The 19408-nt window shown below is 43.3% G+C and overlaps 1 protein-coding gene across 3 annotated transcripts; it reads left to right on the top strand.

The window, feature by feature from the left end:
• Positions 1-1822: 1822 nt before the first annotated feature.
• LOC120305966 (calcium homeostasis endoplasmic reticulum protein) lies at positions 1823-19353 on the top strand. 3 transcript variants are annotated; one of them, XM_039338454.1, is made up of 18 exons: positions 1823-1966; positions 2943-3116; positions 4054-4235; positions 4818-4955; positions 6455-6606; positions 7111-7222; positions 7319-7408; positions 9374-9599; positions 9977-10155; positions 10308-10737; positions 12496-12734; positions 13043-13176; positions 14145-14231; positions 14693-14842; positions 15585-15695; positions 15918-16012; positions 18038-18223; positions 18766-19353. In XM_039338454.1, the coding sequence occupies exons 1-18, from the start codon at positions 1927-1929 to the stop codon at positions 18768-18770; spliced, it is 2730 nt and encodes a 909-aa protein (XP_039194388.1). In that variant the 5' UTR covers positions 1823-1926; the 3' UTR covers positions 18771-19353. The 3 variants fall into 3 exon arrangements, with proteins under 3 accessions (XP_039194388.1, XP_039194387.1, XP_039194389.1); XM_039338453.1 differs by having other exon boundaries at positions 7111-7408; XM_039338455.1 differs by lacking the exon at positions 18038-18223 and having other exon boundaries at positions 7111-7408.
• The last annotated feature ends 55 nt before the right edge of the window (positions 19354-19408 follow it).

Here is a 19408-nt window from a genome sequence, read left to right as displayed (position 1 = left end):
TTCCTAACATAGTGTATCTATTCCATACCTGAATATAAGTAGTTCTCAACTACAACCACAATTGAGCCCACATTTCTGTTGCTAAGCAAGATAGTTAACTGAATTTTGCCCCATTTTACAACCTTTCATTCCACAGTTGTTAAGTGAATCCCTGCAGTTATTAAGATAGTAACACGTTTTTTGAATGAATCTGGCTTCTCCATTAACTTTTGCTTGTCAGAAGATCACAAAAGTTGATAACATGATCCTGGGACACTGCAACTATCATAAATGAGTTAAGTTTGCCAAGCATCTGAATTTTAATTATGTCATCATAGGGATGCGGCAATACTTGTAAGTATGAAAAACAGTCATAAGTCACTTCAGTGCCGTTGTAACTTCAAACTTTCATTAAATGAACTGTAAGTCGGAGACTACCTGTACTCACCTTTTCTCCCCTGTATATTCCCTCTGGAAATCCACATTCATTCTTCAGTTTGGATACAACAGTCATTCCATGGTGGCACAATGGTTAGAATGCAGTATTGCAGCCCTTTGCCAAGAGTTCGATTCTGACCAGTTCAAGGTTGATTCAGACTTCCATCCTTCTGAGGTCAGTAAAATGAGGACCCAGATTGGGGGCAACATGCTGACTCTGTAAACCACTTAGAGAGCTTTAAAGCATTATGAAGCAGTATATAACTCTTAAGTGCTATTGCTATTCCCCCTGCCTGCTACTTGAAGTAACTGGCATCTTTTGTTCTCTTGTTAAAAATAAGTTGTCCTATTCAGTGTGTTTGTGTCTTCAGAGGATAGGAAAGGGCAGGACAAGGCTGGTTTTGAGGGAGAGGTCATCTGGGGTGGGAGCCAAACTTAATACTAAATAGAATAGTGACAGCAGCAGGCTTTCCCATCAAGGCCTGTTGGTTGTGTAAACCATTTGAAAGCTTTCCTGACCACTATTGGCCTCCATCTACAAACAGTCCTTCTGAGAGCAAGAATGCACATTTGGCTAGGTGATTATGAAAGAAAAAACAAGGAAGCTTACAGACTTCTTCTGATCTTGTTACTGCAGTTGTGATACAAAGTGCTAATTGTATCCCACCAGTCCATAATCCAAACCTCCATTTAAAAAAAACACACTTAGGTGCAAAGATATTGCCAAAATGTAACTTTTTAATGTGACAGAGAATTAACTATGTTTTCTTGGCTCTGAGCGAAATGAGCGGTTTCCAAATTTTACAATGTGCAAATAAGACTCTCTTTTCTTGGTTACATCTACTAGACCCACCAAAGCAGGGAGGCAGGGAATGTTGCAGATGCCCTCTCCTAAGAAGGTCCATTTGGTGGGACCCGGAATAAGTGCCTTCGTGGTGCTTCCCTCCCTTGGGAATATCATACCTGTGGAGAGTAGATTGGCCCCTATTTTGACACTCTTTCCCAAGAGCCTTGAAGACCTGGTTTTGCCAACGGCAAAGCGTAATTTCGTATCATTAACTAAAGGGATTTCCGCCAACGTCGCTAGGCGGACGTGAAAATAACGGGGCGGAAGAAAGTTGCAGTATTTGACCACCCTGTTAAAAACGCACACTGCTCAATCGTCTCGCTTCAGAGCCTCGCGCGAGGCGTCCTAGCTGCCGCTTTGTGTGAATGAAGCGGCGATCCCCCTATCTTCGCGCTCAATCGCAAGCCACTAATTGGCCGGTAAAGATCGCCAGGTTCGCCGCGAGGCCCATCCACGGGGAAAAAGGCTACTCCGCCCTCAACGATGGGGAGGAGGAGTTAGAATCTCCATGGCGACGAAGCCGTCAAGAGCGACCTCGAGGGAAGGAGGAAGCGATGTCGCAAGCGGGTCTCCTTTTACGATAAAGGAGCGCTCGGCGGCTGGCGGGGCCTTGTGTGACCGAAGGCGCTCTTGAGTGGCTGTCCTCCTTTTCTTTTACCGCCATGGAGATGCCGCCCCCGCCCCTGCCGCCCCCGCCCGAAGGTGAGTCTATATGACATCTCGGAGGGTGGTGGGGCACAAATTTGGTGTGTGGGTGTGTGTCTGATAAGAAGGGCAGATTTGACTATCCCCAAACCTGGCCTGATAGTGGGGAGGATTCTTCGTAATAAACGTTATGCCTTTTGGTTTGTTGTAGAAACCAATCTTAGGGTTAGGCACTCCGCACATGCTCAGGGGCCTCCAGGGTTCCGTCCGGATAATAGAAATGACGGTGCCTGACAAGGCCAGGAGGCGCCCACAATTGAAAATAGGGGAGAAACAGTGTTTAACGTAAGCCACATTAACCTTAGGGCCACGCCCCCTTAACTCTTTCCCGTAGCTTTCAAAAACCAGTAACTTCCTGGGTTATGTCTATCCGCACACGATGCAGCTCTGGCAGGATTGGCAGATGCCAGGTGGGGTTATGGAACTGACCTGCTTAAGCAGAATATAAGAATAGTTCAGCATTTCTGTACCAGCTGTTCAGCTGTTGTTTTTTCTTGATAAAAGAGATAAGTAGTTTGAATGGTTCTAAGCTCTGAAAAGGTGCTAGAGTAGCCAGCACCTAAGGGTTTAAAACAATCAACATGTTTATTCTTATAAGAATATAAGTCTAAAGTCTGATCAGAAAAAATCAGTACCGGTAATTATAAGGTATTTTTTTTTTAAAAAAAAGTTTTCAATAAAAGATGAAATGAAGCAAGGAGGATAGAATGGAAATGCGAGTGTGAAGTAGACTTCCAGCATCTAAAATGTTTTTTAATATGTCCTACTGGAGAATCAATCTGGCCATTCTAGGAAACACATTGCCAGATTATATAGGATGGGTTGTGGGTTCTTTTGTATAACTGGTATCTGTTTCCTGTTTATTTAGCACTTAAGTCATATTTTATAGATATAGTGATTAAGTAGAGGGGATTTCTTAATTTATAAATGCACAGTGATATCTGCTCTTACTCTTACTACTCCTTCCTCACAGATCAAGAACTACGCAATGTCATTGACAAACTGGCTCAGTTTGTGGCACGGAATGGCCCTGAGTTTGAAAAAATGACAATGGAGAAGCAAAAGGAAAATCCTAAATTCTCATTTCTGTTTGGAGGAGATTTCTATGGCTATTACAAATATAAGCTGACTCTGGAGCAGCAACAGTGTGAGTTAGGGAGGAGGGTGGCAACAGAATTTGCTGTGGATAATATAAACTATATATATCAAAACATATTATATGATATCAGCAATTCTAAAAAGTGGATTGCTGTTGTTAGCCCCATTTTGAAAATAGAATGGGAGCTGTCTGGAGCTGAGAGACTATAAAATAGTGTATTATTTGAGTTTACCGGTTCTAGGGTTAGCTACATCGCCTCTCCGCACACTGAGATGTTCCATCATATTCTTGGAGATGAACTGTTAGGAGACCCATAAATTAAAAAAAAAACATGGCATTCAAGCTATATGCCAGGGGTCTTCAAACCTGGCCCTTTTATGAGTTGTGGATGTCAACTCCCAGAATTCCTCAGCCAGGCACGCTGGCTGAGGAATTCTGGGAGGTGAAGTCCACAACTCATAAAAGGGCCAAGTTTGAAGACCCCCTGCTATATGCAATCTAAGAGGCTAGATATTGTTGTCTTGGTTCTTTATTTGCTCTTGTCTTAATTTCAAGAACTGCCTGGAATTTTTTCCTTCTTTCTGAAGTTTAAGTGGTCTTGGGAGGTTGCTGAAGGTTGTAGAAAAGAACGAATATGTCACTTGCATATTTTGAAACTTGATACTGATTATTTTAGAGCAAAATTGCTGCATATCTGTTAATATTTTAGCTGAAGGTCCCAATTTCTTTGGATAACTTCAGAATTAACTTGTGCATAGAAATCAACAATAAGTGTAACTTTTTCTGACTAGTTGTAGGTAGGGAAACCACTGTCTAGATTTTCACTTCTAGAAAAAACAGTTTTCCCCACCTGGATGAGAAATTTTCCAACTGCAACATGCTGTTTGCAAAATGTTTAATGGATTTTGATAACTGAAGAAGAGAGTACATAATCCAATATTCAGACATGGCTATCTTAGGGTTCTTCTGTGCTCCTCCTTTACAGTATTGTGCAAGCAAAGTCAAGATATTGAGGCTGTCCCACAGATGCAGCCAATTCCCCAACCACCTTTGGCTCCTGCCGCCCCTATCACCACTCCTCAGGGGACTCCTTCAATGGAGGAATTGATCCAGCAGAGCCAATGGAATCTGCAGCAGCAGGAGCAGCACCTCCTTGCCCTGCGACAGGTATGGATTTGACAAAGTATTGTTGATCTGAGATTTAGGATGGGTTTGGGCAAGCCATCATAGATCATGCCAATTGTTTTGATATAACTCTACATCAAAGTTGCAAGGTACTTGGCAAATATTGTATTTGCTGTGGCGTATGCTGTTTATTTAAGAAAGATGCAAAAATGATTCATTCAGAAAGTATTTTTCTCAATATATTTAGAATGCAGTCTATTTCAGAGATACGAAAGAATTGTTACCGAGTATTACCTTGTTTTTCTTATACCCTGTACAAAGACTTTCTTTGAAATATGGTGGCTGAATCTACTGAGAATTTAAATAGAATACCTTTTCTCTTGTTTTTGTTTGGGTGGATTCTTCCTTTGTGATTTGGTTTTGGGCAGGTGTATAGCTTTCTTTGAGGAACAAAAGGAGTATTTTTAGCCACTTTATAGCTCAAGCAGAGCAAACTGTAGCTTAAAAGAAGGACTGCCTCTGCCGTGGATCATTAAATGTCAGAAGTGTTACGGTCAAACATGACTTCTAAGTAGGAAAATTTGGAAACTGCTAAGGGGTTGTCCTCTTTAATTCTCTGTTTAGGAGCAAATCACCTCTGCAATAGCTATGGCTATTGAGCAACAAATGCAGAAAGTCTTGGAGGAAACCCAGCTGGACATGAATGAGTTTGATAACTTGCTGCAACCAATCATTGACACATGCACCAAAGATGCTATCTCCGTAAGTAATGGCAAAATCAGAGCCAGGTGATATATAGTACAAAGACAAAATGTTTGTTACATGTTTGAAGAAGACTACCAAGTGGTCATGAAATTCACTTTAGATATCAGTAGGAGTTAGCAATCGAGTCCATCTATACTGATTATTCTCTAGTCTAGAGCTGTGTTTCTCCATTGAAGCTTTAAGGTATGTAGAGTACTAACAGTAGAACAATGAAGTGGATCTGTCGTATCTCAAGCAGATCTGGTATATCTATAAAATTGGAAAAGTTATAAAAATTGAATCAAGGCTGAGAAACTACTGCATTCAGATTGGAATAGCTCACAACATTCTGATATAAACTCTTTAGATAAAGTCAATTCTTGGATGAAATATGAATCCATGTAATGATTATTTGTTATATCTTATAATTTCAATCAGTGATTTCTACTGTGTTGCCAGGTTCATGATAAAGTTATTCGCATAAAAGATAAACAAACTTTGCACCTTCGTGTACCCTCCTTGTGCCTCTCATGCACTCTTCTTGACCTTCATGTGCACCTCCTCTCCCACCCAGTAGTAGCCACTTACTGGTGTGGGATTGCAACTTCCTGTCTGCTTCCCCAATGACTTTAGTTATGAGACACCGGTAGGAAGTTTCCTAAACTAATGATTGTGGGAATCAGTTAACAACAGCACCAGGACTGCAGAAATTGCTGTTGCTAAGCAATGCAGTTACACTTTACAATTGCATTGCTTAGGAACAGAAATCACAGTCCCAATTATCACAACTCATAATCTTGCCCCTTTGTTTATTTACTTGTATTTTACTGTTTGTATAGCATTATTGTAAAATCTTTTTTATCTTACTTATACTCCTTTCTAAAATGTTTACTAGAAAGGCTTCAGTAGGTCTAGAATTATGTGAGCAGTGAACAAGGATATAAATGACTTCCAAATTTAATCTTCCTGCCTTAATCATTGTATGCCAGACCATACAATTGATTACTATTGTATGTTATGATTAAAAACAACTCCTTTCTTAGAGGAAGAACTTTGAATTTGGGGAAAGGGAGAGAAAGACATAATTTGGTACCCGAAAAGCTTTTACTGTCACTTAAACATTAGACTTTCTAGAAGCAAAATAATATGGCCTCAGGGTTGGTTTCCTGGAAATTGTGTGTTACCCATAGCTTTGCTAATTTCTAATTAGTCTTCAGTGTATTGATGTAGGAGATGATCAGGCAGAGCCCAGTGGCAGTGGGGTCAAACAGTGTCATCAGTTTGAAGTCACGCCACTCACCGAAGGGATCTAAGTCCAGTCCCCCCTTGAATTCTTATCTAGTGCCAATTTGCCTTGACCGTTAGTAGATCAGATTCTTTTGTATAGGAGCATGAAATAAATTTGTAGTATTTTTGAACTCTATCCTGGCCCTTGGGTTTCTTTGCCCCTGCTCTTTTTTTATGAACCTGAACTTTTGTTTACTATGGCAAACTTTCACACCATTTTATGTTCTCAGGCTGGAAAGAACTGGATGTTCAGTAATGCCAAATCTCCCCAGCATTGTGAACTAATGGCTGGGCATCTGCGCAATCAGATCACTGCCGAGGGGGCACATTTTGAGCTGCGACTACATTTAATCTATCTGATTAACGACGTCCTCCACCATTGGTGAGAAGTGGTTCTTTCTGGGCTCATTCTTAGGTTCCTAGGGCAAACGAATGGATGATGAATGCTTGCTCAGATGCACCTTTAAAGATAGGATCCAGGAGTTACTAATCTGCATATCATATTGGCACTGTAGAGAATTTTAAAAATACATAACTCTCTGGTTCACTTAGACCGTTCTAGTCATCATTTGTAAAACAATCTGAAATGGTAGCCAAAACTATCAAATATTAAATAAAAATCTTTTGGCTGAAAAACTTTAGCAAATTTTGAAAAACAGGGAACCAAAAATACATGAAATGGGCATTTCTCTTATTTGGGATGTAGGTGTGTTTTGTTTTGGTTTTTTGCATCCGTATGAAGGTTGCTTGACAGACACATAGAGGAACCTAGGATGTAGTAAGCTTACACATGATTTGAAATGCTTTAAATGTCCAGGTCAAGAACTCTACATACTTAAAATAGTCTACTCCTCTAATGATGTCTTTGGTTTTGCCTTGCTTTCAGCCAGCGGAAGCAACAACGTGATCTCCTGGCAGCTCTACAAAAAGTGGTGGTGCCCATTTACTGCACTAGCTTCCTGGCTGTGGAGGAGGACAAACAACAGAAGATCGCCAGGGTGAGCAGCTCGGCTTTACTTCAGGGGCAGCCAAGAGCTTGCCTGAAGTCCAGCCTGCCAAGTAACGGCCTTTCTCTTCCTCTTGATTTCCCACAGCTCCTTCAGCTGTGGGAGAAAAATGGCTACTTTGATGAATCGATTATCCAGCAGCTCCAGAGTCCAGCCCTTGGACTCGGGCAATATCAAGTAAGTCCTGGCACTAGATTTTTTTTTTTTTTTTTTTTTTTTTGCCTTAGCAAGGAAAGGCTTGGTAGAAAGAGTGCTGGGTTAGGTGTAGTCTGAGCCAGCTATTGACCTCAGCTCAGCATTCTTTCTTTGCTAAGAAACATCTTTTTTGCTCTACAGTATAAGCAATGTTAATGGCAGGTGTAAAAAATTAAGTAGTGCTAGAGAATTTTGAGATAATGAATACTTGGTGAAATTGCATTAAGGCAGAATATTACTGCTCACTGCAGCTAATGTTCTGGATATTAAACTCTAGGAAGCTACTGTTCACAGACTAATAACCCAATTTTGTATACTTTGCTAGCCAATAACTCTCATGTCTTCAGTCAAATTATCTCTGCAGTTCACCTGAGTGAAACCTGCTACTCTTAGGACTCCTTGTGGCTCACAAAGAAAAATACATAACCTATTTTTAGAACATAATTGTTGATAGTAATATTACAAGTGGCTATGTAATATTACATTGTGCAGTATCACTAATTGAAAGGCCTGGGATACTGCCAAGCATTCTGTCAGATAGAATAACAGTTGGAAGGGACCTTGGAGGTCTTCTAGTCCAGCTCCCTGCTCAAGCAGGAAATCCTATACCATTTCAGACAAATAGTTGTCCAGTCTCTTCTTTAAAACTTTCAGTGTTGGAGCACCCACAATTTCTGGAAGCAAGCTGTTCCACTGATTAATTGTTCCGTCAGGAAATTGCTGAAATCTTGTTCATAGACTTGAGATGATTCTCAGAGATAAACTTGTTTTTTTTATTTCAGTATACTATCAATATACAGACATGTAAGCTGCATTTTTAAAAAATAAAATTAACTTAGTAACTGAACTAATCCCTATTCATTTTTCCCAACCCAGTGGATTGTTGGATGCAAATTACATGAAGTGGTTCTACTTGAGCAGGAGGCTGGACTAGAAGACCTCCAAGTCCTTTCCAGCTCTGTTTTGTTCTTGTTTTTGTTCCTGTTCCTGTTCCTATTCCTATTCCTTTCTATTTCTATTCCTTTTTACTGGTAGGGTAATGTCCCAAAACAACAGAACCACATTAATATGGCAAAGGAAGTTTGCTAAAGAAATATAAAAAAGGGCTACATCAGATTGGGTCTGTGGAGAAAAGCAGGCTGCAATGTGTCCTTAACATGGAGGCTGTTGGGGAGGAGTTCAGAATACTGTTGATTTCTCCATTTGAAACCGCCTTCCCTTGTCACGTGACCTGGCGCAGAACATATGCAGCCTGCCCTGTGCTTCCCAGCACACGTATAGGCAAATGCTCATGAGGAGAAAGCAGAAATATGCAAACAAAAATGCAGCAATTTCATTATGCAGAATAAAATGTTGATGCTAATAAAGGCCTTGGACAGCTTTCTAGAAACAACTTTGCGTGTGCTTGCCTTTGATGGAATGTAGTATGTCGTATTTCCAAGAGATACGGGATCCATTCCGGAAGAATAAGAGGCAGGTCAGTCCAAATATTTTATGTGAGAGAAAGAGAGTGAAGACAGCCTCTCCCTAATGGTTCTCAGAGTATATGGTAGATGCTGATAGTAGAGTGGTTCAGTTTAGCAAGATTCTACCTATAGATGTGGATCCATAAAGAATTCAGCTTGAAAGAGCCACCATGTATCTTCCTGGATTTTGGAGTCTAACATTATCAACCTTATTTTAATTTGCAGGTACATTGAATTGAAAATTTCAGTAAAAAGACAAACTGGCTTTAAGCAACCAATTAAATTATCGAAATACTAAAACTAATCAGGCTGAGTATGTTGTACAAATCTAGATGATAATTGATCCGATTATGGGTATTGGGTGAAAAGAGCTATGTGAGAGAGAACAAGATCCTTAGTGCTGGCAGGACTCTCAGTTATGCTGCTGGTACTTTAAAACTTCTTTTCTTTTCCAACCCTCTCTTTCCCGTCACCTTTGCAGGCTACTCTGATCACAGAATATGCCAACGTTGTGCAGCCAATTCAGGTTGCATTTCAGCAGCAGATTCAGAATTTGAAAACTCAGCATGAGGAGTTTGTCAACAGCCTCACACAACAACAACAACAGCAACAACAGCAACAGATGCAAATCCCCCCACTGGAAAGTGAGGTGAAACCAGCTCCTCCAGCCTCAGCTCCTCCTCCAGCTACTTCCATTGCACAAGCAGGTACAGCCCTTCTGAGATTACAAGAGCTTCTGTTTCTGCTAATTCTACAGAATGGCTTCTAATCCAAGGTTTCTTAGCCTTGGCAACTTGGAAGAGATGGACTTCAACTCCCGGAATTCCCCAGCTACGTTTAGGTCACATCTCTTCAAGTTGCCAAGGTTGAGAAACACCACTCAGCTGTTCTGTCTGAGAAGCTTGGGGATGCAGTGAGTGGGCAATCTGAATATTAATAACTGAAGTTCATTAGATGAGATTATTCAATAAAACAAGCTGCCCTGAGCAAAGGTTTGAGGCCGTGCCCTAAGTGTTCTCCTCTGCTGATTTTATGCCATGCCCAGGGAAGAGGCTGTCCTTTCTCACATTGGGATTTGTTTCAGATGAAGGGAAGGCTCAGCTGCCCCTTGCAGGCTCCACAGAATACGAAGCCACAGGAGCTGGGCCACCTGATCCTGCTGCAGCTGGACCTCGTGGACCTGGGCCTCATGATCACATTCCTCCCAATAAACCGCCCTGGTTTGAACAGCCGCATCCTGTCACACCTTGGGGCCAACAGCAGGTACTAGCAGAAGGTCTGGGGTGTATAGAGTGGGAAGTATTTCTGGCCATGAAGATCTCTTTAGCTTGTGTGAAGCAGAGGGCCAGCATCTAGTCAAGCTCTTGGTTTTCTGACCAGCCCCCCCAATCAACTCTGTGTCTTGTCTTCTGCAGCCCCCTGATCAACCTCCATTCCCACACCACCAGGGTCCTCCCCACTGTCCTCCATGGAACAGTAACCACGAGGGGATATGGAACGAACAGAGGGAGCCTGGCTGGAACAATCAGCGTGAAGCCCCTTGGAACAACCAGCCAGACCCATCCTGGAACAATCAGTTTGAAGCCCCCTGGAACAACCAGCATGAGCAGCCACCATGGGCCGGGGGCCAGAGAGAACCCCCCTTCCGTATGCAGCGCCCACCTCACTTTAGGGGGCCTTTCCCCCCTCACCAGCAGCACCCTCAGTTCAATCAGCCTCCTCATCCACATAACTTCAACCGCTTCCCACCTCGCTTCATGCAGGATGACTTCCCCCCACGGCATCCCTTTGAACGGCCTCCATATCCCCATCGCTTTGACTACCCTCAGGGGGATTTCCCTCAAGGTGAGTGGATGGTAGGGCCGGCGAGAACTGGGGGTTAGTCTTGTCAGCTATACTGGCGTGGTGTCCAGTTTCTGCCAGAAAGGATCTGCCTGGTTTTTAAAATTCTTGGCCTATCTGAGAAAACCTCAGTCTGCTCATAAGCAGGGCATTCTGAAAAATGAAAAAGGAGGCATGTGCCTGTTCCTGCTTAAAATTCTGAATGCCTTTTCCGTAAGGTGTGGCTTTTCTAAATTGATGCTTGTGGTCATTGGTTTTTGTATCCCCTTAAAAACAAAACCAGGGTCCTTTTCTTCATTGCCCAGAAGTGGTAGGCTTTTAAAACTGATTGTTGCAACAATTATAGCATATGAAGAAGCGCTGATGTTGCTGTTTTCAGCCCCTATGGGTTAGGAGAGGATTTTTTTTTAAATAAGACCCAATTCACTGATTGGCTTGGCCTAGAATTTTGACTTTCGGATATTTGCCTGAATCTGCTATTTGTAAGGTGACCAACTTTTTTACAACAAAAAGGAGGATACAAATAAATTGAAGAAAAAAATATCGTAAATAAAAGAAACATTGTATTTATTGCAACAATAATACAGAATACACTATAATATGATCAATGCATAATAAAAAACATTTGTAACAATAACATTTTATATTGTAATTATGCTTACATGCCTATTAATTATTTAAATGAGTACTTTTCCATTGAATGAATATTTTTTGTCAATGTATCATCTTCTAACAATATATTGGAAATATCTGAACAAGAAATGTCCTTCATATTGAATTTTACGGCAAGTGCTGCAGCTAGAGTATCAACATTCAATCTCGATTTCTCACTTGTCCAAAAATCTACCCGGCTGGACTGCGTGGGGGTGGGCGGCGGAGGCAGGTGTTGTGAGCCAGGCACTCCAGGATGGCCACGTAGATGCACAGGGTGAGGTGGTGGCAGCGCAGGTCAGCACTGCGTAGACCACCAGCTGGCGCGGCCCATGGAAGGTCAACTGCCCGCTGCGCCCCCGCCCACAGCCGCCCCGCAAAGTTCCTGCAACTTGCACATGCAAAGTTTGCCGCCTGGGTGTTTTGGCACGCTCAGCAGCAATTTCTATTGGCTTTCGAAAGCCAATAGGGAGAGTAGCACAGCTCAGGCAAAACTTGAAAAAAACCATCAAAAAAAGGTCCCGGAACGCCTTCTGGGCGTTCTATGAGGGAAAAAAAAGCCCTGCAAATAAGTCTTCAAATATAGAAAAAGAGGACATTTAGGAGGACATTTTTGAGGGAGGACAGAACTCCCAAAAGGAGGACTGTCCTCCCAAAAGGAGGACGGTATGTGGAAAAGGAGGACATTTAGGAAGACACTTTTTGAGGGAGGACAGAACTCAAAAAAGGAGGACTGTCCTCCCAAAAGGAGGACGGTTGGTCACCTTACTATTTGTGCACCCTGTTTGAAATGGGGCCTGCTGGAAAAGGTCCTTGAAATCCTGCAGGTGATACTGGGGCAAGCTGAGTTTATAAATCCTTGCCGAGGATAGCTGCAAGTAGTCATAGTTTAGCCAATCTTTGTGGGACAGTTTTGATGCGTGTGAAAAACTCAGGTTGGTGGGTAAGATCGGGAAGAATTTATCTCCATTTTTTAACCTTGTTTCTGGACTAAAAAAGCCCCCCTGTCGGTCTCTGTTCTCTGCCTTGCTCTTTGTTATTTGCACAAGTCCCTTTTCAAAATACTGCCCTGGGTCGATTCAAGTTTGAACTTCTCATATTCTTTTCCAGAAATTGGACCACCTCACCACCACCCTGGGCACCGCATGCCACATCCTGGAATAAGTGAGCACCCTCCGTGGGGTGGGCCACAGCATCCTGACTTTGGACCTCCTCCCCATGGCTTTAATGGACAGCCACCTCACATGCGCAGGCAGGGGCCACCTCATGTTAATCACGATGACCCCAGCCTGGTGCCAAATGTCCCTTACTTTGATCTTCCTGCTGGACTCATGGCTCCTCTTGTCAAAGTAAGTGCTTTCAGTCGTTGATTTGGGAACAACTCAATTATGGGCTGTCCAAGGAAAACCTGTGTATTGTCACAGGCATATGGACTTTTCTCCTGAATGGTTGCAGGAGAGGCAAGGTGGTGTCTGAGCTGATAATTAATCAGTGTTAGGAACCTAGCTTCTTTTAAGGCCAGATAAATCATTTCCACCTATGACTTCTCCTTGAGCCAGTTACTGGATGTTTAGCTCCATTTAGACTACAAGTTCTTTTTTAAGGGTCCGGGTTTTTTACAAGTGCCTCATTTGAATCTGTGATTTTCTTCTTTTAGCTGGAAGATCATGAGTACAAGCCTTTGGATCCCAAGGATATCCGCCTGCCTCCTCCGATGCCTCCCAGTGAGAGATTACTGGCTGCAGTTGAAGCCTTTTATAGTCCCCCATCCCACGATAGGCCAAGAAACAGGTAAAAGATTGAGCTAGGCCTAAATGTTGTACAAATTCTGCAGTCTTCCTGATAATTTTGATTCCTGACTGCTCCAAATCTGGAGAATTTCTAGACTGTTGGTATTTTCAGATTATAGCAGGAAATGCTGTGAGCTTTCATCTTTACGGAGGTAGAGTCTGATGGGATCCAGAAGGGGCTTCTTTGCTTTGGCGCCTGCCCTCTGGAACATCTTGACCTCCAGAGTCAGGTCCGCTCCAGTCCTCCTGAGCTCCCATTAGAGCCTAAAGACCTGGCTCTATTAAGCTGACTTGGGGCTCTAAAAGGAGGACTTCGTGTTGGAGGTGGCTTATAGATTAATATCAGATCCCACCTCCCCCCCATCCTATTTTCCCCCCCCCCCATCTTCTAGCTACCGTATTTTGTATTTTATAGTTTGTATTTTATAGTTTCGTAGCATTCTATTTATACAGTTTTAATATTGTAAGTCACCCAGAGTTACTCTATGGCAGTGGTGGCGAACCTATGACACGCGTGCCAGAGGGGGCAGTCAGAGCCCTCTCTGTGGGCACACGCACCATTGCCCCAGACCCGCCTCCTCCCGTGGCCCTCTCCTCACCAGCAGCCCCCCAGAGGAGAGTCACCCCCCAGGTGCGGCCTGCGTGGAGCAGCACAGCCAAGGACATGGCAGCCAGGCAGTGGGGACAAGATTCCGCCCTCAAGCCCCATCACATGCAGATGATACTGCAGGGTACTGGCAGAGGGTGTGGCCACATGGCGCTGCTGGGCTGTCTGGGCGATCGGCAGGTTGTGGAGGCGGTGGGTGGCCCTGCAGGTGGGAGCAGGGCGGTTTTTGGACACTTGGTCTCTAAAAGGTTTGCCATCACTGCTCTAGGGTAAAATGGGCAGCCAATATATTTGATAAACAAGCAGGCAAGCTGATTTCTCTCTTCCCCCGCTCCCCTCTCCTACTTGTTTTCTTATTTCAGTGAGGGCTGGGAGCAGAATGGGCTGTATGAGTTCTTTAGAGCAAAGATGCGAGCCCGGCGCCGCAAAGGGCAAGAGAAAAGAAACAGGTAGCACTTTCATTCATGTTATCCTAGTGAAAGTACAAAAGATCACAGGCAAGGTTGACTTTTTAATGCTGTCAGTTAGGACAGTACTGCAGTATGTGTGATGCATAAATATGGCACAAACAAGTTCTGGTTTTGCATGGGTCTAAATTTACTTACAGATAGGCAGAATGCATCTCCATCATAAACATTTTCTCAAACATAAATGCAACCTTATTTTTGGCTGGCAAACACTTGGCTGTGAGTAAGCCCATCTCACTAACAAAGTTTACAGGGTTGGGGAAAGGTATCGAGTATTTCATCTTTTGCAGTTTTTTTTTTTTTTTTGCTTGCCTGTGAATGTGCATCAGGATTGGATCATATTTTAGATTCAGAGGCACTTGTAGCATTCCTATTGCTAGATACGCCTGCTTTTTCAGTAGTCAGCTAAAGTCGTATTTTCATTTCCTCCTCTTCTGGTGCAGTGGCCCTTCACAATCCCGCAGCAGGTCTAAAAGCAGAGGGCGGTCTTCTTCCCGCTCCAATTCAAGGTCTTCAAAATCCTCAGGCTCATACTCAAGGTCTCGATCTCGATCCTGCTCCAGATCAAGGTCCTACTCCCGGTCTCAGTCCAGGTAAAAAAAAAAGGGAGGGAATTAGGTTTAGAAAAAGATGATTTTTCTACTTGGCTAGTGACTGTGCAGTTTTGCTCTTAAGGAGCTTGAATGTTATTGTTGGAAAGCTACAGAAGTAGTGTTTGTGTAAGTTGTATCTCTTGTGTTTTCCTTTGGAAGATTTTTTTTTTTTTTTTTTTTTTGCTTTAAAACTTCCTGCTATGTAACAGATAACTTTCATGTTTTGGAGGTTACTATAGGGCAGGGGTAGGCAACCTTGGCTCTTTTATGATTCGTGGACTTCAGTTCACAGAATTCCTGGCTCCCTGGAATTCTGGGAGTTTAAGTCCACGAGTCATAAAAGAGCCAAGGTTGCCTACCCCTGTCCTATAGGACAAGGGATGGCAGAACCTGGGGCCAGAGTGAAAATAGGGATCAGCCTAGAATCCCTACATAGCCACAAGAGAACCAAGTCCAGCCTCCTCACCCTTCAGTGCTGTTGGCCCTTATCTAACCAGAAGCAGATGCTAGATCGTTAGTTGAGAAAATTCTTGTTCCTGTTCCTTTTAGGAATAAATCAATTTAATTGAACCTTCAGGTGTAGACCTGATCTTTCACACCTGACAGATACCTTCTAGTTACTGCCCTAGTATCAGTCAGTGGCTCCAATGCTTTTCCAGGGCTTTTTCTTATCAATAGGGAGGAATCAGGAAAGATGCAATATATGTAGAATGGAACTAATTTTCACCTGTTTATTTTGTAGGAGTAGGAGCAGATCCCGCTCTTCACGAAGTCGTTCCCGCTCCAGGTCCCGATCAAAATCCTACTCCCCTAGTAGGCGGCGCCGGTCTCGATCTCGCAGTCAGACACCTCCGTAAGATTTGACTTGTTCATTCTGCAAAGATTTTGGTCAGAAGGGGGCAAAACACAGAAATGTTTGAGGAACTATGTAATACAGCAGTTAAAACTGTTTTAAAAATCCTATGTAGATTCTTTCATGTTGTAACAGTTGCTCTCTTCATTAGTCATTCTTTAGCAAGTGCTAGCCAAGAATATATAAAAGATCTGATTTATTACATTCTGCTTACTGATGTAGTTCTGCCGCTGGATTGGGCTCCAGCTCAGGACCTCCCATACCAGAATCCAGACTTGGAGAGGAGAATAAAGGACATCAGATGCTGGTGAAAATGGGTAAGAAAGACTGCCTATTTCTCTCAGACTGCATTATCTTTCAGGCAGTATTCTTCCAAATTTGTTCCCTATATGGAGAAATCACTGCTTTGCCACATGTGTTGAGGTTTCAGCTTCAAGAATTCTCAACCAATGTACCTATTTCCCATATGTGCAATGAATCTGGGGACTTCATTTCCAATCAAGTTGGGAACAGTTGTGTTGAGTTTCTTTGAACCAAGATTTGCACAACGTGCCTGATCTTTAGCTGCAGTTTTCAAATCTTTCGTAACTTTAAGTTTTTAGTCATTGTAATTCTGTAAGAAAACAGCACACGATATTTGATATGGGAGATTCCCTTACAAATGATCGCAGTGGCACTGCAACATTCACAATGGCTAGTCCCTCCCTCCCCCTCACCGGTCTCACTAGAGCTAGGGCATGGGTAGGCAACCTTGGCTCTTTTATGACTCGTGGACTTCAACTCCCAGAATTCCTGAGCCAGCATGGCTCAGCTTGGAAACCTCTCCCTGTCCCCTCAGCATAGCTGGCTCAGGAATTCTGGGAGTTGAAGTCCATGAGTCATAAAAGAGCCAAGGTTGCCTACCCCTGGCCTAGGGAGATCAAGAGATCGAGAGATTCTTCGCTTTCTTGGCTGTTTCACTGCTTCCTTCAGTGTGTTTGCAGAGAATGGAGGCCTAAAGTAACACAAGATCATGTGAGATCAGTGGTGTGAGATCTCACACTCATCTTGTGTGATCTCACGGTAGTTTAGCCCTCTGTTCTCTGTAACAGAATGGAAGGTGGAGGAGATCAGATGTCTGGAGGCAAGCAAAACCCTCCCCTGGCTTTCATTCTGGGCTGGAGGAGGGCTCCGAGGCCCAGAATAGACCTCCGGAAGCATGTAATCGCCACAACCTTCGTTCTGGGTCTCGGAGACCTGGAGGAGGTCTCTGAGGCCCAGAACAGGCCAACTGAGCACCACTGAAGCATCCCCCTTCCCGGACAGCAGCGGCCTTGAAAAGGCCTCCAACACCCAGATTGGGCCTTTGGAGCCCCACTATGAAGTGTTCCCCGGTTTTCTTTCTGGGTGGCAGTGGCCTGCAAAAGGCCTCCAATGCCGGATCGTGCCTTAGGAGCCCTGCTGAAGCGTCCCCTGGCATCCTTTCTGGGTGTCGGAGGCCTTTTCTGGGTTGCTGCCCCCCGGAAATGATACTGGGGGATACTTCAGGTGGGCTCCAGAGACCCGGTCCAGGTATCAGAGGCCTTTCCCCAGCTGCTGCCACCCAAAAAGGACTCTGGGAGACGCTTCAGTGGGGCTCCAGAACCGAGACCGGGGAGGTGGCCATGTGCTTCTGGAGGTCCTTTCTGGGCCTCGGAGACTCCCTCTGCTCTTGCCTGGAGCAGAGAAAGAAACAGAGGTGGGAGAGGAGACAGATCTTCACAAGGTAAGTGACCGGGAGTGGCAGGATGGGGGGGAGCAATTGTGGGCCCCTAGGGGAGGGAGCATGAGGTATTTTGTGGGTCGGGGAAGGCCTTGGGTGGTCGGAAGCAGTAGGCCCCCTCACAGCCTTCCCCACCTAGAGATACCTCATGTTCACTTAGCGAGCTGTGCATTCGCCCACACATTAAATTAGCGAATGCGTAGGCAAAAGCTGGGAGCAAATCGCATTCAAGGTACGAGATTCACTCCTACGAATCCTCAAGCTACAAATGGAATGGACGGGTTCCGTTACATTCATTAATTCGAGGACTACCTGTATTTTGCCAATAATGGCAAGAATTGCAATTTTACTCTAGTTTGCAAAAAAGCCTAAGTCTTCCAAGTATTTTCCTAGCCTACTTTGTGAAATATTTATCCAGGATCCTGAATCCACTTCTTTATACAGGATTTCCTCTACTGGAAGAATTTTCCTGAGGCAGATCTGTAAATGGAATGAGCAAAATTGGTCTGGAATAACTGGAAGTGAACACCTAGACATGATTCTGTTGGTTGGCAACTGGGATATTTTTGTGTGGTTGATCATGCTATTCTGTGTTTTTCAGGATGGAGTGGATCTGGGGGCTTGGGTGCCAAGGAGCAAGGGATCCAGGACCCTATTAAAGGAGGGGATATCAGAGACAAATGGGATCAGTATAAGGGTGTGGGAGTATCCCTAGACGATCCCTATGAGAATTATCGCAGGAACAAAAGCTATTCCTTTATTGCTCGTATGAAGGCCAGAGATGAAAGTAAGTGCCCAGTGTAGGAGATTAACAATAATTAGGGTAAATAAACTTTTGGATGTTTTCCATAAGGTTAGCAAGCCTTCGGCTAAAAGGGAATTCTTGTTTTAGGAACTTGTGTTGGTTGCTTTTGGTACTGATGTTTACCAAGCAGCACAGCAAGGTGCTGCTGTAAACCATCTTTGTCTTTTTGAATGTAGTGTGTGTGCATATTTAAAAGAAATAAAAAGAAAGTATCTACCTTTCTAAGAATAATGTTAAGTTCTTAATGTTTGGACTAAGTTTGGGTGCATTTGAAAGATGCCCAGTAACAACTGCATATGTTGAAATTGGGGGCAGTGCAAACCAATAGCAAATCTTTCACTTTGAATTAGCTATATAAATTTCTAGCATGTACAGGTATGCAAAATGTTTTGAAATCAAAACTTCATTTCAAGTGTGAAACTGGATTTTTTTTAGCACTAAAGGGGTTGATCATTTCAGAAGCGTTTTCAAGCTCCCCAATTTACAATTTATATTTTTCTGACAATTATATTTTTTTCCTAAAGGCTAATGGTGTTTCAAGTGGAGGAAGCCAGATAGCTACCAAGTACTGGGCAAATGAATCAAGAATCTACTGTACATTCTAAACCCCCAAGATACCCCTCTGCAGCCATCACAGCTCCATCCAGAACAGAGGGCTTAACCACTCAACAGTTACTTCTAGATGTTTAAGGATTTGTAACAAGAAAAAAAAATATTTAGGCCTTTTATATTTTTGTATATAAAATCTTAATCCTTTTAAGAATTAAGAGGAGTGCTGGAGACTGACTCATCTGTAGCACCATCGCATTTCCTTGCTTATTTCAAAATATGAAACGTTCCTAGAAGCCCTGTCTGAAAATACCTTTTGTAACCGAGGGTGCCCATAGATCGCCAGTTCTAAGTGATCTAAGGCTTGCCCTGTGCAAACTGAAAGAACCATTTTCCTACCTGTCTAGAACTGTTCTTTCACAGCCATCCATTTTGACATGGTAGCAACTGTTGTAGACTGATTTCCTGTAGCTGTGAAATTTATTCATCTTTCAACCTTTCTGTCATGAGTCAGCTACCATCTTGTATTTACTGTTGCCTTCCAATAAAAACTTTTTTCTATATCAGGATGAGATTTATTAATAGCTGATGCAGCAGCAGAATATTTTCTCAGTCTCA

Source organism: Crotalus tigris, unplaced genomic scaffold, assembly GCF_016545835.1.
Source record: "Crotalus tigris isolate CLP2741 ecotype Arizona unplaced genomic scaffold, ASM1654583v1 scf7180000017701.1507938, whole genome shotgun sequence".
Classification (NCBI taxonomy): domain Eukaryota; kingdom Metazoa; phylum Chordata; class Lepidosauria; order Squamata; family Viperidae; genus Crotalus; species Crotalus tigris.
The sequence above is the reverse complement of the archived record's forward strand: the minus strand, read 5'-3'. Positions and strand labels throughout refer to the sequence as shown.